This window comes from Amphimedon queenslandica, unplaced genomic scaffold, assembly GCF_000090795.2.
Source record: "Amphimedon queenslandica unplaced genomic scaffold, v1.1 AMPQUscaffold_13374, whole genome shotgun sequence".
Classification (NCBI taxonomy): Eukaryota; Metazoa; Porifera; class Demospongiae; order Haplosclerida; family Niphatidae; genus Amphimedon; species Amphimedon queenslandica.
Window position 1 is genome coordinate 115,350 of NW_003546390.1, and position 26,177 is coordinate 141,526.

Consider the following 26,177-nt stretch of genomic DNA (forward strand, 5'->3'; position numbering starts at 1 on the left):
ACGTCATCAGTCGTATGTCACTGGTAAAATTTCCTTTTGTTTTGGTGGATGGCTAATCAGTTGTGTCCATATATTACCTAAAATGTCACTGTGGACACTGTCTCATGTTTCCTTATTAATTTCAATCATGACTTCTCCTCTCCATCTCCTGCAGTTCATGTCATACAAGGTATTATTATGTTGACGTTAAAAATCTTTTAAATTGTAAGATAAAATCACTGAAATGTGTAGGGAAATGTGCAACACAAAAGAAGATAAAATGAGACACATAAAAGGAGAGAGAGAGGGTGGGAGGCAGAGAGAGAGAAAGGGGAATATTGTTAAATTATCATAACTCACATCTCAACAAACTGAAACTCATAAAAAACAACACAACATAAAACCATCCACCATTGAACAAACACACACACACAAAGCATATCAATAATATCATGAGAAGTCATTATAAGCATGTATACTAGAGAGTAGATCATAGATCTGTTGAAAGGAGGCTCTCTCCTCCGGTTCATGTATCCAGCAGTCCAGCATGACACTGTAGACCTCGTTGGGACAGGCTTGAGGCTGATAGGGGAGGGTCCTCTCGCTTCCTTTTATGGCGTCGTCAATGACCTCTTGGTCCGTCATTCTTTCAAACGGTTGCAGCTTGCACAAAGTGAATATCTCCCACATAAGGACTCCAAAAGACCAGACGTCAGTCTTCTCTGAGAACCGACCGTAGAAACACTCATTAGCCATCCAGCGAATAGGGAGGATAGCTCTTCCTTGGATACGGTAGTAGAAGTCAGAGTAAAGGTTCTGACTCATTCCAAAGTCGGCTATCTTGACCTTAAAGTCCTGTCCCACTAGTATATTTCTAGTAGCAAGGTCACGATGAATGAATCTTAACGAGGCCAGGTAGCACATACCACGAGCAACTTGTAAGCATATGTATATTAGTACAGGGAGTGATACTGCACCTTCCGGTAGTGGGTTGATGTCTTCTATTAGGTCCATGTTCCTCAGGTAGTGGTTGAGGTCACCATTCTCCATATACTCCATCATTATGAAGGCATTTTTAGACAGACACACCCCAAGAAGACGAACTACATTCTCGTGCCTGAGTCTAGCCATGAATTTGACTTCTTTTTCAAACATTTCTCTCATTTTATCGTCAGCCTCTGCCCTCAGCCTTTTAATAGCTACCACTAAACTAACCCCTGGATCATTATTGGATTCACTCATCCCCAGCTGCTTCAAACTGAGACTCACGGTATGAGCCAGCACTACTACCCCAAACTGACCCATTCCAAGGTCCTTTAGTTCACGGATATTCTTCTCCTTTACCTCCAGCAGCTCATTCTCTGATCGCTGGAGAGGCTGTGGGTCGTTATATATTGCCCTATACCCACCATATATGGAAGAATCCATGTTGAAAGACTGTCTCTTAAGTGCTTCTGGATTAATATCTTCATCAGTGAATATACCATCATCAGGATCAGGGGTACCGCGATACGGGGGGACAGGAGGTGGGACCAAGTTAGGCTTAGCATAAATATTAAATTGAGATCCCATTTCCCTCGGCTCATCAGCGTCAGCAATATGAGGGAGAGACCTTGTCGGCTGAAGGTACTCTCTAGGTTGGAAGTGTCTGTCAAGGTTCTCTGATGAGGCATACATTGGATTGGGCTGAAGGAAGGTTGGTTTTAATGAGATCTGGGCCGGAGTGGGTCGGTCAGGAGAAGTGTGTTGTGGAGTAAAAGCAGGAGGTAGAGGACTATGAATATCATTCAATGGGAACCCGTTGCCAGGTATATCAATGGAGGCATACCCTCCGTTGTCTGCTATACGAGAGGGAAGAGGAGGAGGCTCTGGTTTGCTGAGCTCAGCATAAAGACCGTTATTGGAATCACTGATCACCATTGTTTTAGAAACTGATCGTCTCTTACAGTAAAGAACAGCAATGACGATACTGACAATGATAATGAGTATTAGCAAGACAGCGGCAGCAGCAGCACCTGCTATTATTGGGAGAGGATCACCTGATTGAGGAGAAGGAGATGAACTGGAAGAAGGAGCTGAACTGGTTGATGTGAGTGACATTGAAGGAGTACTGCTGGTAGTCATGGGTACTGGGGTTGCTATAGAAACAATAAAAAACAACAGTAAATTAAATAAAATCTAACTGATGCTTGGCAACACACCAACAGTAGTATCAGAACTTCCCTTTAATTTATTTTATTATTTATCATTAACTTACATGATATGGTAGCACTATTAATCACTATCAGTGATATAGTTTCCTTCAGTCTAGTTCCATCCATACTACAAGTATAGGAGTCACTGTCATCTACTTCAACTGACAGTATAGTATAGTTACTCTGTACAGCTGGACCAGGAGAAGAACCGCCACTTTGAGAAATATTCCGAGTATCATCACCATTAGTTATAGTACCATCAGCCATGTTGCTGCTGTCCATCCAATTGATCTGATAATCCATTGGTAGGTATCCAGTGAAGATACATGATAGTGTGACATTAGTGTCTTTTTGAACAGTCACTGTATTCCCTGCTGGTACTATGAATTCATCATAATAGACTTCTGCTGATACATTAACTATAAAAGAATTAAATGAATATCACATTTATAAATAGTATGTGTATGTACATTTCAGGAATTCTCAAAGTCTATCACTAACTTACTAAAAAGTGTTAAACTGACACTATTTGTAGTTTCCATGTCAGGTTTTATAGAATTAAAAACATTATTTGGAGGACCTACAAAATCACCAAATGCCAGATAAAATGCAGTGCAGGTATAGTTCCCAGCATCATCAGCACTGACATTAGATATCATCAATATACTGGTCCTTGTGGTATCTGCTAGTTTAATATCTCCAGTACTAACTTCAGGGCCACTCCAAGTCCAATGAAAGGTTCCATTATTGTCCACTGTACAGGATAAGTTGAGAGATGACTGTACTGTATGAGGCTGCAGTGTTTGATTAGGAGACATGAATACAATAGGAACAGCAGGAAATGAAGTATCTACAGAAATAATATAAAAGGAGTTATTATGATAGATTAATGTATTTACCAGTATTAGTGAAGAACCTAATTTCACTGATAAATGTTTGAGTTGCAAGAAAAGATGAAGAAAAAATGAACTGTAAGCGAAGGTATTGGTAAGGGACCAATAACACCAAGGAAGGGGAAGACTCTGATGTTAGTATAACCAAAGAAAGGACTTGGACATTATCATCAGACCGAGATATTTCAGAATTATCAATAAACGTACAGACAACAGTAGTATAACTATCTTCAAGACCAGTTCGAGATATACTAGTCCTTATATCAGGCAGTCCATACCCTCCTGATGGATTGTTATAATAATATATGTCAATACGAGTGAAGAAGAAATTTTCAGTGCCAAAATTAAACTCAAGATCAAAAGAACGGTTCCATCCCATAAAATTATCAGTAACAAAGGCCATTCCTTCACTTGTTACATTATCTGTGAGTCTAGTAGTGTTAGGACATCGTGTTAATCCTCTAGCATCACCCAAAGTACAGTCAGATGTAAAGCTGCTACCGGTATATGAGGTGGGAGGAGTGATCAGGTAGTTAGTTGGTGGCACTATAAATAAACAACTCATAAAAAATAATCAACTGATTATTAAAATCATACCTTTAGTTTGTAATGAAAATTGTATCAGAATTGCTGATAATAAAAGTCGGACCTATAATTATAAGAAACAGTAACTTTATAAGAACATGCAGGTTGTGTAAAAATTAAAATAGGAGAAGTTTTCCTAAAACTAGTGACACCTTATCCAATTGTTTACAAATGCCTTTAGCAGTTATCAATAAAAAACAAATAACAAAGACAAAACAAAAGAAAAAGAGATACATATGTAAACTTGACACTAATCTCACACCAAGTGTACATAAACACTGACCATTGTTATTGGTATGCTCTTAGCCTAATTGACTGAGTTAGGATAACCTCACTGTCCTCTGTCTCTCTATCTACTGATCATTTCACTATATCTTCCCCATCTCTCTTAAGACTATAAATTATGTCAACACTTAAATCTCTTCATAATAAATACTTGAAGTACTAACCACACAATCACTCAAGCAGTGAAGTGTCAAGATAAAATATCTATCATGTACTAAAGACAACATTCCATCAGTTATGATCACCCTAAGATAGAGTGGGCGGGCTATGATTAACATTCCTTATAAGGCACTCACGATCACTGGAGTACATGTACATGTACACTTAGGCAGGTCACATGCAGCTGCTGCCTTATACACATGTATATACAAGTAGTGTTTATCAGGTGAAGTTAAGGGGTTGTTTTAATGAGAAGGAGTGACAATAAGAACTGGTGATATGATTACTTTAGCCTGTGTGTGTTCTAACTTCATTGCATAAACTCAAGTGACTAGTGTTTGGATTATGACACCAGAAGAGAAAAGCATGTCTACTTAATCATAACAGGAGCATCAACAAGACCCACTCTCTCTCTTTCTCTAGCTATTATTATGTCTTCGTGCCTTCATTTCTCTTCCATAAATCATCCATTATTCAAATGCCATTCACATTACACGTTCATTAACTGTATTGGCAGGATATTCCCATCATTCCAGGAACAACACCCTGAGACAGGATAATAACAGTCACTATTGACAGCCACTGTGAGAGAGTGTGTCTAGTGCTATATTGTTGTTCTTATGTTTGGTAGTATGATACTGTACAATAATGTGCTTATCAAACCACTGGAATGCTAACAATCTCATTCATAGTATCGTTACTATAGAGAGCCACTGAACCCAAACACACAGGGCTACTGCTACCTTGTTGTTGATGAAGACACAACTCCACAGGATTATAACATGGAGGGTATAACTTCTGTTTTAATGTAGAGGGACATTACAAGATGATATAACTTCTTAAAAAGGAAATGGAGAGAAGGAAAAGACAGCATGTCGAGGGAGATGAGAGAATCCTTACAAGATTGTAACAGAATAACTGAGTGTTGAGATCAGACTGAGATAAACTAGTTAACACTCTCTTCATTGCATTATGAATGAGACATCATCTTTATAATGAATCCACTGTTAACACTAGCTGATACAGTTAAGTGGCCATTAGGTTAGAATAACAAGAAGGAGAGAGAGAAAGAGATTGGTGAATGAGATAGTTAGCAAGTGTTTTTAATTTCAATTTCGCCGAGAGAGAAAGAGAGGTAGTAGGAAGGGAGTGCCAGGTTAGTAAACACGAGCTATACTACCCACTACTAAACATAAAATATGATTTGGCAACAACACTGCATTAAAAAAAACAATGCAGCTCAAATTTATTATAATATTATATATACATCATTAGATCACTGCTGATAATATTGGATGTACTACAAGAGTATCCATTACCAAGGAGGAATAGCCTCAAAGAAGAGGAACAAGGTATGGGATTTAAACACAAGATAAAAGCTATTATAGTTTGATTTTGTTATCATTATTAGCAATAACGATAAATAAATACATTTAAATAATAAAGTCAGTCTTTACTTACCGGGTTCATGGTGACGAGGTACTTCGATCAGTAAATGGAGCGTCCGTTAGAAAAACAAGAGAATAGAAGGAGAGAATACAGCAACCCTGAGCAGGGTATAGAGGGCAAAGAATGGAGAGAGCTTTAGCAGGAGGAAAGAAGACAGCGGGCAGGAGTTCAGACACAGTCAAAATGTGTGAATATTCGTAAAGTAGATTGTCACTGATTGTGTATAGGAAGGAAATGGATCAGTAATCATATGACGTCAAGTTACTCCCACAAATGAAAATAAATGGCCACAGGAATTTAAAAGCAGGATTGATCTAACTTTCCTTATCTACTGGCAGGAATAACTCCTAACCAAGAGAAGGAAAGAGCAGCTTTAGAATGCAAAAAAACTCTTAAGATCTTGTCATTTTTGAGGCTTAGCAAAGTCTGCGTGGGCGTTAGCTCGAGGTGTTAATTACAAGCTCAGCCCACGTGTTACAACATGGCTACCAGTGACAAAGGATCATCAGTTGCTCCTCCTCTAGCACAAGAAGCTGTACTAGCTCAGAGCCAGCCAATGCCAGAAGGATCCCAGGAGGTGAAAGGTTACTCCTGGGACAGTGTTACTGATGGAAAGGTAGACTATTCTGCGATGCTTGAAGCATACTTGACTTCAGGATTCCAAGCTACTAACTTTGGACTAGCAGTACAGCAAGTTAATGATATGGTGAGACCTTACATATCATTATAAGTGATAGCCAGACTTGGGGTCAATTACAAATTTCCAATTACAATTACACTTTTATATACATACATTTGTTCCACATAGTCTCAATTACAATTACAATTATGTAATTGTAATTGTAATTGACCCTTAAATTACAATTACAATTGTAATTGACCCCAAGTCTGGTGATAGCATTATTGTTTAATTGCTGCTGATATTGATATATTTTTGATTTTCTCACTAGCTTAAGTTAAGATCTCAGCCGATTGATGAGTCTTCATTGAAGCCAGCTTTAGATGAGCCAGGAGACCGACCTGTTACTAACTGTACCATTTTCTTTGGATTCACTTCAAATATGATATCTTCTGGATCAAGAGAAACTATAAGATATCTCGTTAAAAATAACATGGTAATAATAAAAAATAAACATATGAGAAGCTGCCATTTTGACATTTTCCAATGCTGTCTTATTTAATTAAACAGATAATCACTTAAAATTTTATCACTTTATCAGCTTCAGATATTACCCCACCCACTACTCATTGATAGAGTATTATAGTATTTAATTGGGTTATTACCTTATTAGGTCGATGTTATTGTTACTACTGCGGGTGGAGTTGAAGAAGACATTATAAAATGTTTAGGTCCTACATACCTTGGGGATTTCTCTCTGTCGGGCCGAGACCTTCGTAAACGAGGTATCAATCGAATTGGAAACCTTTTAGTACCAAACGATAACTATTGCAAGTTTGAGACCTGGCTGACGCCAATACTGAATCAGATGCTGGAGGAACAAAAAAATGATGTTAGTAATTGAAGCATTTTTGTTATTACTGCAGTTGTCATGTTTAGGGAGTTGTTTGGTCTCCATCAAAAATGATATCACGTCTTGGTAAGGAGATAGACAACCCTGAATCAGTTTATTACTGGGCACACAAAGTGAGGAAAGATCAACAGCTAATCATCATTTTCTGATACATATTGATGTCCTTATGCTGTGTAGAAAGTTTGAGGTGATTCCGACTTCAATTTTTCAAGTTACGGCCATTTTAAGAAAACGTCAAAAATCTGAAAAATACCCAAGGCTATAGTCCATGGTTTTTTCCAAAAAATGGCCAAAAAATGACCCCCAATTTTTATTACATTTTCTGATACATATTGATGTCCTTATGCTGTGTAGAAAGTTTGAGGTGATTCCGACTTCAATTTTTCAAGTTACAGCCATTTAAAAATCTTCCTAAAATCATCTATAGTCTTGATCCATTCTGTAATTCAATAGAACAATATCCCAGTGTTTTGTCCTGCCCTTACTGACGGCTCTATTGGAGACGTCATATATTTCCATACCTACTCCAAGCCTGGACTGATCCTTGATATAGTACAAGGTTAGTGAGTCAATTAGACTAGGCTAATACTATAAGTGAAAGTTGTTTATTATTTCGTTTGTAGATATTAGAAGATTAAATAGACAAGCACTGAGAGCTATCAACAGTGGTATGATTATACTGGGAGGTGGCCTAACTAAACATCACATCTGTAACGCTAATCTAATGGTAAATCAACATTGTATTTATTTATTTATTAATTCATTCATTTATTAGCGCAATGGTGCTGACTATTCAGTGTTTGTTAATACTGCCAGTGAATATGATGGAAGTGATTCTGGAGCGAGACCTGATGAAGCCATTTCTTGGGGTAAGATCAAAGAAACTGCTAAACCAGTCAAAGTAAGGAGAGATGAAATATTTGATAGTATTTAAATATTTGTGTTTCAGGTTTATGCTGATGCTACACTAATCCTGCCGTTGCTAGTGGCACAATCGTTTGCTAAGTATCACTCTCTTCCGTCGTCATGGAGACATCATTGAAGAATTTTAGGTTTTTGAAAGTTATTTAATTTATTAATGAAACATTAAAATGAACTAACACTATCATACAATTATTATGAACAGAAGGGGATTAAAGACGAAACTGTGAGTGACATGATTATAAAACCGAATTGACAGACAAAATTTAACAACAAAATCCATCAACACATGAGAGAGATAGAGAATGACTTTAGAAGTTAAATGATTATGTTGTCATGACAACCGAATCACATATCGCAAGAATCAGCGGAGCAGCTCCCAGTGTTGGTCTGATGCTGCTGGGGGAGTGAGCCTGTGAAACTGAACTTGCGCATTAAACCAAAATGAAGTCTAGTATCCTGCAGGACCACACCCCCAGGGCCTAGGGGCATGGCCGTGGGTATGGGACTGCCCCCTCCATAGAAAGCTGATGCTGAGTAAGCACGAACCAGTTCACTGATCTGACTGGCTGGAGGTGGGGAGAAAGGCTCGGTTTTAACATCGTCGCTAGGGGGCGGCGGCTTGTTGCTAAGGGGAGGACGAATACCTAGTCTGTAGGTTGAACATGTTAATGCTGTAATCTGATTGGTCGATTAACTCACATGATGTCACCTTCAATCACTGGGAAGTCGGGGGGAGGGTTCACGTATAGAAACTGCTGAGTCGACGGTCTTTTCAACGGCTCAACTAAAATAGAAATAAATATTTAATGAATTTATTTATTAATATTACCATTTCTCTTTATCCCTAAACTGTGGAGTTCACTAATCAAAAACAGTCTCAACTTTTCCAGCTCTTCCTCACAATATCCTTTCACATACTGAGGATCCTAAAAGAGAGAGAGAGAGAGAGAGGGAGAGGGAGAGAGAGGGAAAGAGGGAGAGAGAGAGAGAGGGAGGGAGGGAGAGAGAGAGAGAGAGAGGTAGGATCAAATCAAGGTCAAGGAAACCTCTACTTACAATATTATGATCAACGTTTGCTGTCCGATACAAAGCCATTGAAGTGAAGCTGAATGAAGCGACGAGTCTCTGGAAGACTCTTACATAAGTGTGTAGCTTAGCCAATTCATTATTGACAGGAACCTGGTAACAATAAAAGTTACTGAAACCAATAATATGTGGCACTACCTTCCATAGAAACCCTGAGCCTTTGACTTGAGTACAGCCGAGGAGTTGCCGGAAGAGTTTAATGATGTAAGGTTTCTGGTAAGACTGGTAGAGGAGAGTGTCCAGCATTGAACTGGAGAATGCTTTGGATGAGGCAAACTGAGGTAGGAAGAGGTAGGTCAAGTGATCCACTTTACGAGCCTAGGAAAATAGGAATGGAATAAAATGAAGAATTTTTATTTTTGGTAAAATTTGGCCCATGACCCTGTACTATAGTACAGGGACTTTTGTCCGATTTCGGAGCAACTTTAAAAAATCGTAAAAAATCTAAATTTGGTTGAAATCATCTCAAACTCTCCACACAACACAAGCCCATGGTATCAGTATCTCTCAGTGTTACCATGTGTCTCAGCCTCTGCATGCAGAGGTCTTCGAAAGGCGTCGTCCTAATGAACCTAATGTTGAACCTGTACTTGATGTCACAGGATATCTTCACATGTGGAAACAACCTACCAATAAATAAATAAATGAATGAATATCAGTCATCAATACCTGGCTATCTTCTCTATAGCAGTAATGTGTTCAGCGTCTGCCAGGTGCTCCCCTTCATCAGACTGTCTCATCTTGTTTGAGGAAAAAACAACCAAACTCTCAGCCACCATGATACCAGCTCTTAGCAGGTCAGATGTACTGTTAAGAATTATCATTAATTATTATTAATAATCATTAATTATCACCTTGATATTGATCCTACCATGAAGTAGATCATTGGAAGTTGTGAAATTGTTGAAATGAAGTGTCTCTCTGGCCTAAAGGAGACACAATTTACTCAATAACTGTACAGTGACCAGTGTGTGTGTGTGTGTCTGGAGGTGAGTATCAGTAATGTAATACCTGAGTCCCTTGATATCTGCCCTCAGCTTCACCTCAAGCAGATATCTCAGTCCTCAGGTATTACATTACTTATACACACACACACACACACACACACCTCCAGACAGGACAGACTGTACATGTACTCATCCTAACATGTTTCCAAGTAGAAATACAATAGGCTTCAGTGAAGAAGGAGGCAGATAAGCCGCTCTTAATGGAGTAATGAAGTGGAAGAGACCGTCAGATACAACATCAGAATAAACGATGATGGCATGATGGTACCACTGCCTTGTGATGTCTTCACCAATAAATGACTGGAGGAGAGAGAGAGATAGAAATAGAACCATTAATAGTAATAATTATCATTTCAATATTCCGTCTGTACTAAAGACACAGCTGGTAAAAGTTGGCCACACCCCTCACCCTGTCAATAATGATATCCTCATAAGTCCTAGCATTCTTCATGAGGTGACATTTGAGTGGCTCACAGCCACAGTAAGGGATAGGCGGTACATCTTCATTATACTCAACATTAAAGACATCATTATTATTATGATGATGATGGTGATGATGATGATGATGATGTAATGGTGACCCAATGACTGACGGGGTACCGATAGACTCAGTCTCTGCTTCAGATATGAACCCTCCCTCTGTCTCGTGCTGACGTCCTTCCTCAAGGTCCTCTAGTTCCTCAATATCAGAGAGATCCTCAACTTCAAGAGATACCTAGTAGGTGTGGTCCATTAATTAATCGGTGGGTGTGGTCATGCTAATTAATTACTTACCACATCGTCAATGCTGTGATTAGACATGTCACTTTTAACACTCGCATTGGACGATACATAGGACTTCATTGAAGCTATAGCAATAATAATAATAATAATAATAATAATAATAATAATAATAATAATAAAATTATTAATTCATTCTTACTGTTGTCGTGGAGTTTGAGAGAGTGTTTCTTAGCTTTGAGGAGGTGATCATCATGTTTGGACTCCGACTGTCTCTTGTTGAATCCAAAGTGAAACAAAGCCGGCTGACTATGAACCCTGTGCTTCCCTCCACCTCCTCCTGAGCTGTGCTGCTGCTTATCCCCTACCCTCTGGAGGTGGGACAGGAGGTGTGGCTCTTCCTCTCCAATCACAATCACATCAGGTTCATCCTCCGGTATCACTCCTAGCGATGGTAGGGGGTGTGCCAGGGGGTGTGGCTCCATTACTGTACAAGTAGTAGCTGCCACTGGTAGTGAATGGGACCGTGGTGAATGGTGACCTTCAAAATGGCTCTTCACTGACAGCTTCACACATGGTTTCCTCTCGGGTAGTTCCCCCTCCCCATGATACTTCAATAACTGGAGACCATGCTGTACGTCATGCTGCCAGTTCGTAACTTCAACCGCTAGCTGCTCATCAAGGACCTCCTCCTCCTCTCCAATTGATGGTAGCCCCACCTCCTCAGTTAACGAGAGACCGCTGGCCACACCTTCCACTTGTATCTCAGGAATAGAATCGGGTGATGACAACTTCTTGAGTCTATCGTTGGACGCTGAGCGAGGAAACCCCCCCTTGTTGTCAGAGTCTCTCTCCTCATACTCCTGGGTCTGGTGGAACATCTGGTCTGGATCAATACCTGATATGTACATGGCCAGTAGACCGAGAGTAGCTGATGTCCTCCATAAACTGGACTGGAAGGTGCTAGCAGGTATGATCTGATGGTCGGAGTTATGCTCATGAGTGTCACTGATGTAGTAGCACTCATCATTACGATCCATAATGTGGTTGATCCCAGGGTTGAACAATATATCAGTACCACCTGACGGACATATCCCTAACAAGAGGACGTGGAACCTGAAGGAAGGTACAATTCTGCTAATATTAATAATTATTATTATTAATTACTTTCTATAAGCTACTACAGAAGTGAATAAAAAGTTCTTTCCAGCGAAACGATGAAAGTATCTGCTCTCTCCGAGTTTCACGTGGTATATCTCAACCGGTGAGCACTCCTCATACCTCTTGTACTCCGGAATATTGAACCGACGGCCCCTGGGGGGAGAGAGAGGGAGTGGCTAGATGAATACAGCTGCTGGTATATCTTACTCATAAGTGAAGGTGTGGACTAGTAAAGCTGATAGTGTCAGTAGTCCTGGACAGACACTGTTTAGTGCTAGGACAGCACTGGTCAATTCTCCATCACATATCACCTCATCTAATGAAAGAAAAGAATGAAATAACCTCCACATAAAGGACACCTCTGTATAACAGAGACACTTTCAAAGTGTCCATTATATAGAGGCTAGTCTGTACATTATTATCCTTACCTGCTATGTTTAGTTGGAATTTGCTCTCTGGTTGTCTGACGTGTACAAAGAGGCGTGTCTTTGGAGCGTAGTTCTTAACAGTCCAAGCACTCATGATGGTGTGTTGGTCCTACAGGAAGTGGGAGGAGTTTCAGTTAATTAATTAATGATTAGTTAATTACTAACAGCATCAGCTGCCCTCCCAGTTCTTGATGAGTGAAGGAAACAAGCATCAGCCGTTCTTAGCCTATTAATGATAATAATAATACATGTACTTATGTTGCATAAAAAGTTTGAGTTGATTCCAATCAAAATCGAATTTTTTTACAAATTTTTAAAGTTGCTCAAAAATTGAGCCAAAGGGAACCCTCCATTCACATTATGTCACTCACTTGACTCTTGCTAGGTCGCTTGGTCTCAAAGCAGTTCCTCTCAAAATGGCTACCCTCTGGGACCATATCGGATGCAATAGAATGGCTTTGATATAATCGGCAGGTTCTTCTTTAATAAGAACAACAACTTGAGTATCCTACAGAGAGAGAGAGAGTCTCAATTGTTCCATTAAAGTAAAGGTTCATTCCTCCATACCATTTGTCCAGGGTCGGAGTAGAGTTCACTGAGGAAGTCCCTCAGTACGAGCGGCTTAAGGTCCACAGCTGCTAGTACCACGTGTTTAGTGATGTTAGCTTTGTTGTACTGCTTGTAGTGTTTACGATGTAACGTGAAGGATCTCCATAGTTTATCAACCTGTTACTAAAAATAGACACAAGTGAAGAGGGTGTGGCTCACCTTAGGTGGGAGGTACATCAGAGCCGCTATTATGAATATCGTTATAATGACCTTCCCTGTCCAGTGGGCGGGGCTAATGTCCCCATACCCCACAGTACTAAAGGTAACGACCACAAACCAGTAGGTATCAAACAGAGATATCTTTTTACCCAGCCGCTCAAAATGATGAATGAGACACAGACTAAAGGAAAGGGGTGTGGTTTAGGGTCAAAGGGTGGAGCTTACCACGAGAACATGAAACAGAGAAGGAAGGTTGCCAGGCTGATTGCTGTAGTACGGAAGCCGTGGAAGGACCTAAAGAACGATACTTCACTTTTCTGCTGTACTATATACATGAAGTTGTGTCTTGCCGGCCAACAAAAGAGGAACGTCGGAATCCAAAGAATATGGAGACACTGCGGCATTAGTAGCTATGAGAATTAATAAATAAACAAATAAAATAAATAAATAAATAATAACTTACGGTGACAAAGAATGCTAACCCAATTAGCACACATATGACAATACTGTGAGTCATGTATCTAAAGACATGTCTTAAAACAGGAACTGAACCCTGGTAATAATAGTTAATTAACTGGTGGTTAATTAACTACTCACGTATGGCTCCTGGTGTACGTAAATGACAGTAAATGCTCCAATTAAACAAATCAACGCTAAAAACAACTGTAAAATAATAATAATAACAATAATTAAACTAATTAATGAGAATATCAGTACCTGTAATGACCAGAGAGTATAATCTTTAGGAATAATTAGGAGATTTAAACTAATGGAGGAGAGAGAGAGAGGGGGGGGGGGAGAGGGAAAACAACAAAGTTGTAGTACTGGTGTTGTTACTATTCTGTTAGATGCATGCCAAAATTTACAGACAACATGTTCACAAAAGAACATAAAAGAAACGAAGAGCAACTCAATAACAAACCAACAGAATAAACCAACAACTCAAGTACAGGGATGATTACTTTAATAATAAAAATAACAAACCCACTCTCTTTCCTTCTTTCTTCCTGTCTCTCTCTCTCCCTCCCTCCCTCTCCCTCTCTCTCCCTCTTACTAAGAAGGCTCCGTTATGTTCACCCATGTCTGGTTGAAGCAGCCCAGTATAAACTCCTCTTCATCAGCACTTTTCAGTAATCTATCGATATATATAGCTTCAGCAACGTAGAGGATGCAGCTGATAATGTTCAATAAAAGTGCGCCAAAATGTGCAATGAGACCTAATGAGAACCAGTTAATGGAATGAAGTGTGTGTCTGGAGGTGAGTATCAGTAATGTAATACCTGAGTCCCTTGATATCTGCCCTCAGCTTCACCTCAAGCAGATATCTCAGTCCTCAGGTATTACATTACTTATACACACACACACACCTCCAGACCGTATTGTTGCTATTCTTACGTGTTTTTGGATGTTTATAGAGGACATATGCTAGCCTTTGTCCAAATGTCTTTCCATGGGAATATCGTTTTACAATAATGAGTCTACGAGAAGAAGAAGGGGAGGGATAATGATGACAACAATTCCAACAATGAAAATATTTATTGATTTTTATTTTGGGGCATCATATGAATTGCAAAATTGTGCAATGATGCAATGGAATCGCAGAGAATGCCAAATTTTATTTTTTAAAAAGCAAAACAGAAAGCAATGAGAGTGACCACCAATAGTAATAGTAATAATAATAGTAACTCACTCATGGTGGTGAACCAGTTGGACAGCTTTGTTATAAAATAGACCCTCCAGGGCTTGTTTAACTGTGACTGACTGGCCGTCTTTGTCAGGCAGAGGATCCTCTTCTTCTTCTCTATTGCTCTCACATTCGCTGTCGCTGGAGGAACAGCTCAAGGAAGTGAGGGATGGAGAGGCAGGAACAGGTGCTGACTGATCGTACACCTCAGGACGGGACCGTCTCCGTATCTTCTTCCTCTTCCTCAGGAGAGGAGAGTTTGGGAGAGAGTGCTGCTGAGAAATTCGGTGCTCTACTCTGTCTGCCATTGGATCTTTTCACAAGATAAGCAAGTAATGATAGCAAACTTTGCACCAGTAATGTCAGTATACTATTAATTCCCCGGATACTAAAATTAATGGGGCGTGGTTTATTGGGTCTTGAGACAGCACGTGGTTGAAGTAAACGGAGTTGGGTCACGTCCGGTTACACTAACCACGTGCTTCCTTAATGGTTAACTAATTATTATTCATTAACATGCCATGTGGTTGCACAGCCATAGCTAGGCCTTGCATCATTCTTCCCTTTAAGTATTTCTATTGTTGTCTGTCCTCTCTTAAATCAATTAGACCTCCTGTTTATTCCTCGCTCCTTCAACTAGCCGCCAAAGGAAGGACTCTAGCTCGTTCTTATCAGTCAGGAGTCAAACTTTATTCAACAATGGCTGAGAATAATGGCCCTGGAGCACCACCTGGTGGAGAGCCCGCCCTTGAACTGACAGAGAAACAGCTCAAGAAAGCTGCCAAGAAAGACGCTAAGAAAGCAAAGTTTGATAAGAAGATTGAAGCACAGAAGAAAGGCCAGCAACAAGCCACACCTCCTGGAGACGTGAGCCAATGTAGCAATTGTTAATCATTATTGTTGCCTTAGAAATCAGACAAAATTAAGAAGACTAAAGATGTCCTCAGGTACGAAATACTGATACCAAAAGGAGACAAGAAAGGTTATTAATTAATTACGAATAATTAATTAATTCTAATTAATTATTCATTAGACGTGAGTGGTCCAATGCCCAGTGGTTACAGTCCTAATTATGTGGAGGCGGTTTGGTACGACTGGTGGGAGAAGGAAGGTTTCTTTAAACCGGAGTATGGGGTGAGTTAAGAACCTTTGAGTATACCCTAGACTCCGCCCCTTAGGGTCGTAAGGTAACAGATCCCTGCCCGGAGGGTAAGTTCATCATTTGTCTTCCTCCGCCCAATGTAACGGGAAACCTTCACCTTGGACACGCCCTCACTAACGCTATTGAAGACGCTATCACGAGATGGTATATGGGTCTGGTCAATGGGTGTGGTTTATTATTATTATTATTACAGGCATCGTATGAATGGTAAGATGGTTCTTTGGAACCCAGGAACTGATCACGCTGGAATAGCTACACAAGTGGTGGTGGAGAAGAAACTGAAGAGAGAGCAAGGGAAGTCAAGATATGACTTAGGAAGAGAAGGATTCATTGAAGAAGTTTGGAAATGGAAGAACGAGTAAGAATAATAATAATAATAAATAAATAATGATGATGATGATGATAATAATGATTAATTCCTTCTTTGTGTAGAAAAGGTGACAATATTTATAATCAGGTGAAGAGAATGGGTTGTTCTGTGGATTGGGACAGAGCTTTCTTCACAATGGACAATGTAATCATTATCATTATTATTGATTGTTGTTTATTATTATTATTATTATTATTATTATTATTATTATTATTATTATTATTATTATTATTATTATTGATTGTTGTTTATTATTTATCTTTAGCAATTAAGTCGTGCAGTGAAGGAATGTTTTGTCCTGTTACATGATGAAGGAACTATTTATAGAAGCAATCGTCTGGTGAACTGGTCATGTACTCTCAAATCAGCAATATCTGATATTGAGGTAATGCTGTTACTATTAATAGTAACTGTTACTAATAATAGATTAGTGGGTGTGGTTCCCAGTGACGACAATTGATAAATGGAGGCACCAACAGACTCTTTCTATTCTTCTCTCTCTCTCTCTTCCTCTCTCTTCCCCTCTCTCCCTTCCTCCCCCCCTCTCTCTCCCCCTCTGAGTCTGGCTAATGACCATTAAGATTATGAGAGCTGAGGGTTGACCACACCCATTAATAGCCACACCCATCAGTTATTAATAATCATTATCCTATAGGTTGATAAACATGAGTTGTCCGGTCGTACCTTCCTCTCTGTTCCTAATTACGATAACAAGATTGAGTTTGGAGTCCTAGTCTCCTTTGCTTACAAGGTGGAGGGGAGTGACGCTGAGATCGTCGTGGCAACCACTCGAGTAGAGACGATGCTAGGAGACACGGCCATTGCAGTACACCCTCAGGACCAGAGATACAAGGTGGGCACTAATTAGAAACACTTTACTATCAGTCTTTATAGGACCTGGTGGGGCGGCTCTGTCTCCACCCATTCTGTGACAGGAAGTTACCAATTATTGCTGATGAAATGGTGGATATGTCTTTTGGAACAGGAGCAGTTAAGATAACTCCCGCCCACGACCATAACGACTACGAGTGTGGGAAGAGACACAACCTTCCATTTATAGAAATGATCAACGATGAAGGATACATCACTGATGTGGCTCAGGAATTTAAAGTATGTAACTTTTTATTACATTTTCTGATACATATTGATGTCCTTATGCTCTGTAGAAAGTTTGAGCTAATTCCGACATCAATTTTTTGAGTTATGGCCATTTTAAGAAAACGTCAAAAATCTGAAAAATACCCAAGGCTATAGTCCATGGTTTGTTCCAAAAAATGGCCAAAAAACGACCTCCATTTTTTATTACATTTTCTGGTACATATTGATGTCCTTATGCTGTGTAGAAAGTTTGAGCTAATTCCGACATCAATTTTTTGAGTTACGGCCATTTTAAGAAAACGTCAAAAATCTGAAAAATACTCAAGGCTATAGTCCATGGTTTTTTCCAAAAAATGGACAAAAAACGACCTCCATTTTTTATTACATTTTTTGATACATATTGATGTCCTTATGCTGTGTAGAAAGTTTGAGCTAATTCTGACTTCAATTTTTTGAGTTACGGCCATTTTTAGAAAACGTCAAAAATCTGAAAACTGGTACCATTATTATTATCATTGTAATGTTTTAGGGTATGAAAAGGTTTGATGCTCGTAAGTCAGTCCTTGCTGCCCTCAAGGGGCGTGGCTTGTATCGAGAAACCAAAGACCATCCAATGACTGTACCTATCTGTAGGTTAGTGGGTGTGGCTAACTTTATTATTATTATTATTGTTGTTGTTGTTGTTGTTGTTGTTGTTATTGTTAGTCGTTCTAAAGACATTGTGGAGCCGCTTATAAAGCCTCAGTGGTGGCTGAACTGTACAGAAATGGCTCAAAATGCTGTCCAGGTTATTATTATAAATTATTAACGCTAATATTCTCCCTTCAAAACTACCAGCTGGAGTGTGTGTATTATAGAGTCTATTCTTGTTCCTTAGGCGGTTAAAGATGGCAGTCTTAAGCTGATTCCTAATATTCATGACAAGACCTGGTTCAACTGGTTGGATAACTCCCGTGACTGGTGTATCTCCCGTCAGTTGTGGTGGGGGCACAGGATACCAGCTTACTTTGTGACCTTTAATGACCCGTCACTACCCGAAGGAAACGTAATATTAGTGTAGTGGGTGTGGTTAATATTAGTGGGTGTGGTTCCCAGTGATGACAAATGACTAATGGAGGCAATTAACAGACTCTATTATTATTATTATTATTAATTTATTAATTTATTTATTTTTATTATTTTCTTGGGTCTGGCCGATGACTATTAAGATTATGAGAGCTGAGGGAATGACCACACCCACCATTTGCCCACCCACTCTATTAGTTACTATTATTACCTTATTAGGAATCTGATGGCCAGTATTGGGTCAGTGGGCGGAGTCAAGATGAAGCCTTACAAAAAGCTGCCGAAAAGTTCAAAGTACCAAAGGAACAGATAGTCCTAAAGCAAGGTAACCTTAATGACATTCATAGATTAGTTAGCCACACCCATTTTAATTAGACGAGGATGTACTGGATACTTGGTTCTCTTCTGGACTCCTCCCATTTTCCATATTTGGATGGCCTGACAAAGTACGCAATACATATTATTATTATTATTATTATTATTGTTGTTCTTGTTGTTGTTTTAGACGGATGACCTAAGTTCTTTCTATCCTAATTCATTACTGGAAACTGGTCATGATATCCTGTTCTTCTGGGTTGCCCGGATGGTGTTCTTTGGTCAGAAACTGATGGGGCGTGTCCCTTTTCCTGAGGTCTACCTCCATGCTATGGTGAGGGATGCTCATGGCCGGAAGATGAGTAAGTCCCTTGGTAACGTCATTGACCCACTGGACGTCATGAGAGGGATCAGTCTAGAGGGTCTCCATGAAAGACTCTTAACAGGAAACCTGGACCCCAAGGAGGTGGAGAGAGCAAAGGCTGGACAGGTAGTTGTTTGTTTATTTGTTTGTTTGTTTATTGTTGTGCTGTTGTTAGAAAGCAGATTACCCCAACGGTATCCCTGAGTGTGGAGCTGATGCCATGAGGTTTGCTCTCTGTGCCTACACTGCTCAAGGACGGGACATTAATTTGGATGTGAAACGTGTTGTTGGTTACAGACACTTTTGTAATAAAATATGGAACGCACTCAAGTTCTCTTTGAATATATTTGGAACCGACTTCACTCCTAATGCAACTAGCGAGGTGAGAGGCCATGTTGTAGGCGTGGTCAATGGGTGTGGTCTTTAGTTCACAGGTTTTTCCACTGACGTTATGGAGAGGTGGATACTGAGCAGATTGTCTTCAGCTGTTGATGATTGTGATAACGGGTTCACTGGCTATAACTTTCCCGACGTGACAACGGCCATTTATAACTTCTGGTTGTATGAACTGTGTGACGTTTATTTAGTAAGAATGAATAAACAAACCAATAGATAAACAAATGAATATATTATTAATATAATTAGGAGTATTTAAAACCAATAGTGTATGGCAGTGATGAAGGAAGGAAGCTCATGTGTAGAAATGTTTTGTAAGTTTATCTATTCATTTTATTATTATTATTATTATTATTATTATTATCAGGTATACTTGTCTTGAAACTGGTCTAAGACTCCTCAGTCCTTTTATGCCTTTCCTTACCGAGGAGCTATGGCAACGGTTGCCACGGAGACCTGGCGAGACAGCAGTATCGATATGTGTTAACAGCTACCCAAAGAAGGTAAGAGGAACTAATGGAGAGACATATTGTAGTCACTCTTGTAGGGAGGAGTGAGGGAGGAGGCCATTGAAGAAGAAATGAAGTTAGTACAAGAAACAGTGACGGCAATAAGGAGACTCAAACAGGACTACCTCCCTCCTAAAGCACGACCTGAAGGTTGTTATACATGAACATGTACTCCATCAGTCTATCCCTTTACAGTTAGTTTGATAATGAAGGATGAGTCTGCTGGTAAAATATTGAATAGCTACCTTGAAACCATGATAACTCTGTCACAGATCAACAGGTGAGAGTCTTTGTGTTGATACTAATAATGTCTTCTCTTCTTGTAGCCTAGTGTTGCTGGCTCCTGATACTCCTCCACCAAGAGGCTGTGCTTTCACTACCATTGGTAACCAGTGTCTGGTCTATATGCAGCTTAAAGGGCTGGTGGATGCTCAGAAAGAAATCAACAGATTAGAAGAGACGCTAGCTAAGAAATCAGGTCAACGTGATAAGTTTGTTAAAACAACTGAAGTTGATGGCTATACCGAGAAGGTATTATTATTATTATTATTATTTATTTATTTATTTATTTATTTATGTACAGGTTTCCATTGAATTTCGTAATGCTAATCAAGAGAAGGTAAGTGTACACTCCATGCTGTTGTAGCTAGTGATCAGTTCCATTGGCTGTAGATTGATGGATTGACTGCTGAGATTGCTGACTTGACTAGAGCACTAGAAGGATTTAGGGCATTTCAAAAGGAAACTGAATCATGAAGAACTTTACGATAATAATAATAATAATAATAACAATATTGATAGTTGCTATAGAAACTCATATTTTTCCGTATTTATATTTACAGTAGTGTTAATAGTATACTGGCTTTCTGCCAGTTCTATTTTTAGTAACAGTGAGTCTATTGTTAGTAGCAGTATTGTTGAAAGATGGACTGGAACACAATGAAGACTGCTGTAATCCTATGCTCCTTTATTTCTACAGTCTTGAGGTAAATAAACATCATTTAATATTAATAATATTGATTGATTGATTTGTTTGTTATTAATAGTCTTCCAATATCTCTTGATACGAGCTGCAAACAGGAGATGAGCAATACTGGATCTTCAGTAGTCTCCTGCACTTTTGAGTTTACCAACAGAGGACGTGAAGGATACTGTCTACTGAAAAGGAACACTCCTCTTGAAGGACTAGCCTCTCCATTCATTACAGTGTCTCATGATGGAGTCCCCTTGGAGTACCAGGGGATTGACTTTTACCGGTTTCCCCCTGAGAGACATGACTTTGTTTATCTTTCAATGGGAGAGAGTATCACTGCTACAGTTCACATAAATGACATGTTCACCTTTTCTTCTGACGGAATATACAAGATACAGTATACTCATCCTTTGTGGTACTTTCCTAAAAATAAAATGGGTTCTCATATTGGAGAGATAAAGGCAATCAAATCAATTTTAAGTAACGAACCAATTTACATTAACATCAAGAACCTGCAGCAGCTCTCTCGTCCAGTAAAGAAGGAGCTGTTTAAAGATGAAGGAGTTCAGTTGGAGGTCAAAGGATGTGGAATGGTAACATTATTGAAAGGTAGCAAGAAAGAAAGGAACAGTGTCCTTACAGTACAGAAGAGACTTTGCTCTCAGTTGAAGAAGACAAGAAGTACCATCAGTAATAGTGACCTCTACCGGGTCTGGTTTGGTGAATATAATGAGGAACGTAGCAATAAAGTTAGAGAAATATTTCAAAATATAATCGATGGTTTATCAAGTCATGGTATTACTTATGATTTGAATGGTGACCGCTGTACTCCTGCTGTTCCAGCCTACACTTTAACCAATGTACCGTCGACCGTCTACCTCTGTCCTGTGTTCCATCAGTTTGTAACGACCATGGATTGTACTAATATTGGCATTTCATCAAAGGAGAGTATCATTCTTCACAAGTTGTCTCAAGTATTTGGATCCACTCAAAATTACAATGTCTATGGTCAAGATAATAATAAAGAATTGGCGGTGACCAGTCCTGAAGCAGCTGTCACTCATTCAGATTCATACGAGTGCTACTATTGTCATTCTTATGGACACTTTGATCACATGATTTACATGTGATGTGATTTAAATTGATTACATAATATTATATATTTTGATTAAAATGAGCTCAAAATGTACGTATGAATCAAAAATGTATTATAGTCACTTTGACAATCTACCATGCACTATAGTACAAGGACTTGGGCCTAATTTTGGAGCAACTTTTAAAATTTGTAAAACAATTCATATTTGATCATAATCAGCTCAAACTTTCTACACAACATAAGTACATGTATCTGTGACATATCTTGTCTGGTTCATGTAACAGCAGGTGTTCTTGTTTTCCCAATAAGATCATACTATACATTCTTTAACTGTTTGTGTAAACTGAAAATCAAACTACAATAAACAATCACAAATGATCCTTAAATACAATTAATAATAACAACAACAGTAATAGTGTGGGTACCGAATGATTATTATGTGTGTCAAGAGAATATTAATAATAATAAATAATAATAATTAATAATAATAGTAATAATAATAACAATATCAACGACGGTATATTCTTACAGTCTTTAATTCTCAAGAGGTGCAGCTGTGAGGCTAACGTTGAGATAATGGTACCCGATATCAGATATTATGGAGCGGTCAGGAATTGCCTGTGATGTACCATAAACAGCAGCTGCTCCAGAGACCTTCTTACCAGGATCCTTCATGATGAGGGAGACACACTCCTTGACGTCATTTAGAAACTTTAGATCCATACCATCCCTAGTGTGTATCATAGTGACACAGATGTGAACGGCAGGGGGAAACTGGAGGGGGTTCAGGCTCCAGTTCCTTTTACGCATTTCCTCGTTTAACTCGTAAATATTGAAATCCTTAGACGCAATAGCGACCACATTAACCATGGGATTACCCATCACATAGAGGTGGGGGATGGAGTTCAGCTCTTGTGCCAACCAGCGAGTTGTCTTAACAATAGACCGAGTGGATTCAACATACCCATCCATACCCATATACATCATTGCTGCCCACGTGGCAGCTATAATACCACCTGGTCTGCTACCAGCAACAGATGCTGATGGATAGATCCCTCCCTCCCAATCTGTCACCACAAAGAACTGGTGCTGGCGGAGTTCCTTATTGCGATACAAGACGACCGAAGAACCTTTAGTAGTGTAACCATACTTATGAGTGTCTGCTGAGATACTAGTAACACCTGGTACCCTGAAATCAAACGGATCTAAAGGGTATCCTGCACTTTCCATAAAAGGAAGTAGAAACCCTCCGAGACAAGAGTCCACGTGAAGTCCTATCTTATTCTTAAGAGCCAGTTCACTTATCTTCTGTATCGGGTCGATGACCCCGTGCGGGTATTGGGGGGCGTTGGCCACTAACACGACAGTGTTACTATTAATAGCACGAGCCATGGCCTTAACGTCAACCTGACGAGAGAGTGGATCACATTTAATGATCGTTATTTTCATCCGAAGGTAATGAGCTGCTTTATTGAACGCGGCATGCGTAGCGCTAGAACATAATATCTCGGGATACTGGATACCTTTAGAGTACCCAACCCCACGATAAGCTTTCATTGCCAACATAATACTCTCGGTTCCTCCAGAAGTGACACACCCACAGGACGTGCTGCCTCCGTTGAACAGTTTAGCCGTCCATTGAACAATCTCAGCCTCCATCTTACGGATTTGAGGGAATATGTCAGGATGAAGTGGGTTAGTCCAGCAGTATCTCCGAAATACATCACAAGTTATTTTAGTTAATTTATCGTCGCAGTTATAAGCACATCCTGAAGTGTATCCTTTTCGCCAGTCGTATGGTTCAAGTTTATCCATTCCATCCAGTTCTTTCATTATTTCTTCGTGTGAAAGTCCCTTCTCTGGTAACGAAAGGTGAAAGGTTTCTCCTGGTTTTGGTGTCAAGAGTTCAGTTTCTAAGAGTCTCCGTGTCTTATTTAACTCTTTCTCAATCTTCCCGTTAATGAAAGGAAGAGAGCGGACGGTTTTAAAACAGGTTCCCTTGATTCTCTCCCAAAGTGTCTTCTCTCCAGTTCCAACAAGGAAGAGGTAGAGTTTATAAAGGATGAGTGTGGCACCAGCAGTCACAGCTATGATCTGCCATCCTTCATAGCCTTTAACTGAGCGGTTTATGTGACCCCTGGCCTTCTCTAACTCGTCTCTAAACTGATGTCTAGCTGATGGACTCTCCCATAGAACTGCCAGGAAGAAAGTAATGGCAGCCAGAAAGAGAAGTTTGAACAACATGGCGGCTACTGGAGACAGAGATAGTGACGGGTTAGGTTAGTCCAATTAAGGAAAGTGAAAATTACTACCTTCAGGGCTACTCTTCAAGAAGCCACCACCAGTAGTCTCTCTCTCTTTGTTCTTATTAATAAGAGTTGCTGTCAGTCTTTCTCTGTCTTTCTTATGCTTATTATGCAACAAAGTCACGTGGCTAGTACAGTTAGGTGTACTTACATAATGGCTGCTAATGCTGTTCCGAAGTTATGGCGGATTGGAGGAGTTTTTGTTACAACAATGGCACCATTTTACATATACAGGAGAGCCTACTGCTCCTCTACAGTGACTAACAAGACTCCATCACTGGTTCTGTATCAGTATCAGACCTGTCCTTTCTGTTGCAAGACAAGAGCATTCTTAAACTATTATGGACTCCAGTATCAGATTGTTGAAGTGAACCCTCTCTCCAGGAAAGAGATAAAGTTTTCAAAGTACAAGAAAGTGCCACTTCTAAAAGCTGGGGACGTGCAAGTATGTAAATACTAAAAGTAATATTGAAATGTTATCGGAGGCAGCCATTGGGTGGGGCTTACCTGTACCTTTAATTAGAATTAACGAGATGTGATAATACCGGAACGTCTAGACGTTTACAATTAATATATTGTAACTGCCATAATTAAAGCTGGGAATATAATAAAAATTCATTTTGTAAATTCATGAAATATAATTATTATTAATGAATAACATAATATCAAATAATAAGATAAAGTTCCTCTAAAATCATAATAATCTTCTGCGGCAGGTGAATGACTCCAGTCTCATAACCAGTGTCCTTCGGTCGTCCATGATCCTTGGTAAACCAGTCTCCAGGGTACTCAATATGTACCCAGAGATTGAGTTTTATGACGCAACTAATAAAACCCAAGTCAAAGAAAGAGCCAACAAATACTTCCTAATGTATGGAGAGAGAAGCACTCCTCCATTGAATGAACTAAGGTATTATAGAGAAGATTTTAAAATAATAATAATTATTATTTATTTAATTTATTTTCTAGGGAGGAGAGGGAATGGAGGGAATGGGTTGATACTCACTTGGTTCACACCTTCTCTCCTAATATTTACCGGACCCTTCGTGAATCTTGGCAAGCGTTCCAGTACATATCAGAAGCTGGTAATTTCAATCCGTTCGAGAGGGCAGCTGCTAGATACTTTGGTACAATAATGATGTACTTTATTGGGAAAAGAATAAAGAAAAAGTATTTATAAAGAAATAATGGTGATGTATTTTAACATAATAATAAACAGGTATAGATTGAAGGAAGATGTGAGACAGTCACTTTATGACGAATGCAACAAGTGGACAGCTGCTATAGGAAAGAACAGGAGGTACATGGGTGGAGACAAACCTAACCTAGCGGACCTGGTATGTGATCCTGTTAAAGATTGGCATTGGTTACTCATGTTATAATTTTGATCATTTTCCATTAGTCGGTTTATGGGGCACTGACAGCTCTTGAAGGATTGGACACTTTTGATGACATGATGAAGAACACTTCAATAAAGAAATGGTATGGGTCCATGAAGCAATGTGTGGATGGACATGAAGGAGCAACTGATAAACAATAATAACAACAACAGCAACAATAATAATAATAATAATAATAATAATAATAATTAGTCATTTTAGCATGTAGCATCTGGTGTAGCATTATAATGTCAAGTGTCAACACTCAAAATGAACATAATAATTGTGC

General features: G+C 39.3%; 7 protein-coding genes across 7 annotated transcripts; 4 read left to right on the forward strand and 3 right to left on the reverse strand.

Moving 5' to 3' along the window:
• Positions 1 to 174: 174 nt before the first annotated feature.
• LOC100640118 (class II receptor tyrosine kinase-like) lies at positions 175 to 5,899 on the reverse strand. The gene is made up of 6 exons (XM_003387008.3): positions 5,558 to 5,899; positions 3,665 to 3,716; positions 3,074 to 3,613; positions 2,680 to 3,024; positions 2,237 to 2,593; positions 175 to 2,117 (listed from the first exon to the last, which is right to left on the reverse strand). The coding sequence occupies exons 1-6, from the start codon at positions 5,564 to 5,566 to the stop codon at positions 430 to 432; spliced, it is 2,991 nt and encodes a 996-aa protein (XP_003387056.1). The 5' UTR covers positions 5,567 to 5,899; the 3' UTR covers positions 175 to 429.
• Positions 5,900 to 5,991: 92 nt separating this feature from the next.
• Positions 5,992 to 8,250, forward strand: LOC100640245 (deoxyhypusine synthase-like). Its single transcript, XM_003387009.3, has 8 exons — positions 5,992 to 6,251; positions 6,496 to 6,660; positions 6,838 to 7,056; positions 7,104 to 7,190; positions 7,531 to 7,636; positions 7,701 to 7,804; positions 7,853 to 7,978; positions 8,027 to 8,250. The coding sequence occupies exons 1-8, from the start codon at positions 6,027 to 6,029 to the stop codon at positions 8,117 to 8,119; spliced, it is 1,125 nt and encodes a 374-aa protein (XP_003387057.1). The 5' UTR covers positions 5,992 to 6,026; the 3' UTR covers positions 8,120 to 8,250.
• On the reverse strand, positions 8,144 to 15,207 carry LOC105312965 (potassium channel subfamily T member 2-like). The gene is made up of 26 exons (XM_019997386.1): positions 14,862 to 15,207; positions 14,567 to 14,649; positions 14,226 to 14,388; positions 13,889 to 13,937; positions 13,769 to 13,834; positions 13,635 to 13,724; positions 13,397 to 13,581; positions 13,172 to 13,352; positions 12,971 to 13,129; positions 12,775 to 12,911; positions 12,569 to 12,629; positions 12,404 to 12,512; positions 12,183 to 12,291; positions 11,982 to 12,128; positions 11,017 to 11,930; positions 10,869 to 10,942; positions 10,504 to 10,809; positions 10,234 to 10,394; positions 9,942 to 10,013; positions 9,757 to 9,894; positions 9,605 to 9,713; positions 9,226 to 9,405; positions 9,058 to 9,180; positions 8,831 to 8,927; positions 8,701 to 8,785; positions 8,144 to 8,650 (listed from the first exon to the last, which is right to left on the reverse strand). Exons 1-26 carry the CDS (start codon positions 15,161 to 15,163, stop codon positions 8,347 to 8,349), a joined length of 4,404 nt encoding a protein of 1,467 aa, XP_019852945.1. The 5' UTR covers positions 15,164 to 15,207; the 3' UTR covers positions 8,144 to 8,346.
• A 160-nt stretch (positions 15,208 to 15,367) lies between these two features.
• On the forward strand, positions 15,368 to 21,022 carry LOC100640370 (valine--tRNA ligase-like). The gene is made up of 24 exons (XM_011405988.2): positions 15,368 to 15,722; positions 15,765 to 15,837; positions 15,889 to 15,989; positions 16,034 to 16,161; positions 16,211 to 16,375; positions 16,450 to 16,531; positions 16,653 to 16,772; positions 17,043 to 17,240; positions 17,282 to 17,497; positions 18,015 to 18,118; positions 18,191 to 18,272; positions 18,363 to 18,530; positions 18,770 to 18,875; positions 18,926 to 18,996; positions 19,056 to 19,355; positions 19,405 to 19,611; positions 19,657 to 19,815; positions 19,875 to 19,939; positions 19,993 to 20,128; positions 20,173 to 20,284; positions 20,330 to 20,414; positions 20,461 to 20,665; positions 20,718 to 20,753; positions 20,807 to 21,022. Exons 1-24 carry the CDS (start codon positions 15,372 to 15,374, stop codon positions 20,888 to 20,890), a joined length of 3,354 nt encoding a protein of 1,117 aa, XP_011404290.2. The 5' UTR covers positions 15,368 to 15,371; the 3' UTR covers positions 20,891 to 21,022.
• A 12-nt stretch (positions 21,023 to 21,034) lies between these two features.
• On the forward strand, positions 21,035 to 22,319 carry LOC100631869 (uncharacterized). Its single transcript, XM_003387027.3, has 2 exons — positions 21,035 to 21,120; positions 21,181 to 22,319. Exons 1-2 carry the CDS (start codon positions 21,059 to 21,061, stop codon positions 22,235 to 22,237), a joined length of 1,119 nt encoding a protein of 372 aa, XP_003387075.1. The 5' UTR covers positions 21,035 to 21,058; the 3' UTR covers positions 22,238 to 22,319.
• A 202-nt stretch (positions 22,320 to 22,521) lies between these two features.
• LOC100640497 (sphingosine-1-phosphate lyase 1-like) lies at positions 22,522 to 24,484 on the reverse strand. The gene has a single exon (XM_003387011.3). It carries the CDS (start codon positions 24,445 to 24,447, stop codon positions 22,738 to 22,740), a length of 1,710 nt encoding a protein of 569 aa, XP_003387059.1. The 5' UTR covers positions 24,448 to 24,484; the 3' UTR covers positions 22,522 to 22,737.
• Positions 24,485 to 24,516: 32 nt separating this feature from the next.
• Positions 24,517 to 26,159, forward strand: LOC100640624 (prostaglandin E synthase 2-like). The gene is made up of 6 exons (XM_011405990.2): positions 24,517 to 24,954; positions 25,226 to 25,419; positions 25,479 to 25,679; positions 25,729 to 25,846; positions 25,912 to 26,055; positions 26,086 to 26,159. Exons 1-5 carry the CDS (start codon positions 24,610 to 24,612, stop codon positions 26,047 to 26,049), a joined length of 996 nt encoding a protein of 331 aa, XP_011404292.1. The 5' UTR covers positions 24,517 to 24,609; the 3' UTR covers positions 26,050 to 26,055; positions 26,086 to 26,159.
• Positions 26,160 to 26,177: the final 18 nt, after the last annotated feature.

Coding starts and splice junctions, on each gene's coding strand:
- LOC100640118 (XM_003387008.3), bottom strand. Junction 2,594..2,679: donor TGTCAGTTTAACACTTTTTA/GTAAGTTAGTGA, acceptor ATTCTTTTATAG/TTAATGTATCAGCAGAAGTC. Junction 2,118..2,236: donor TAATAGTGCTACCATATCAT/GTAAGTTAATGA, acceptor TTGTTTCTATAG/CAACCCCAGTACCCATGACT.
- LOC100640245 (XM_003387009.3), top strand. CDS start 6,027: ATGGCTACCAGTGACAAAGGATCATCAGTTGCTCCTCCTCTAGCACAA. Junction 6,661..6,837: donor ATCTCGTTAAAAATAACATG/GTAATAATAAAA, acceptor TTACCTTATTAG/GTCGATGTTATTGTTACTAC. Junction 7,191..7,530: donor TTTATTACTGGGCACACAAA/GTGAGGAAAGAT, acceptor GTAATTCAATAG/AACAATATCCCAGTGTTTTG.
- LOC105312965 (XM_019997386.1), bottom strand. CDS start 15,163: ATGGCAGACAGAGTAGAGCACCGAATTTCTCAGCAGCACTCTCTCCCA. Junction 14,389..14,566: donor CTATAAACATCCAAAAACAC/GTAAGAATAGCA, acceptor GGTTCTCATTAG/GTCTCATTGCACATTTTGGC. Junction 12,912..12,970: donor ACTCCGACCCTGGACAAATG/GTATGGAGGAAT, acceptor CTCTCTCTGTAG/GATACTCAAGTTGTTGTTCT.
- LOC100640370 (XM_011405988.2), top strand. CDS start 15,372: ATGCCATGTGGTTGCACAGCCATAGCTAGGCCTTGCATCATTCTTCCC. Junction 15,723..15,764: donor AAGCCACACCTCCTGGAGAC/GTGAGCCAATGT, acceptor TTGTTGCCTTAG/AAATCAGACAAAATTAAGAA. Junction 19,356..19,404: donor AGAGAGCAAAGGCTGGACAG/GTAGTTGTTTGT, acceptor TGCTGTTGTTAG/AAAGCAGATTACCCCAACGG.
- LOC100631869 (XM_003387027.3), top strand. CDS start 21,059: ATGGACTGGAACACAATGAAGACTGCTGTAATCCTATGCTCCTTTATT. Junction 21,121..21,180: donor TTTATTTCTACAGTCTTGAG/GTAAATAAACAT, acceptor TGTTATTAATAG/TCTTCCAATATCTCTTGATA.
- LOC100640497 (XM_003387011.3), bottom strand. CDS start 24,447: ATGTTGTTCAAACTTCTCTTTCTGGCTGCCATTACTTTCTTCCTGGCA.
- LOC100640624 (XM_011405990.2), top strand. CDS start 24,610: ATGCTTATTATGCAACAAAGTCACGTGGCTAGTACAGTTAGGTGTACT. Junction 25,680..25,728: donor GGGAAAAGAATAAAGAAAAA/GTATTTATAAAG, acceptor AATAATAAACAG/GTATAGATTGAAGGAAGATG. Junction 25,847..25,911: donor AACCTAACCTAGCGGACCTG/GTATGTGATCCT, acceptor ATTTTCCATTAG/TCGGTTTATGGGGCACTGAC.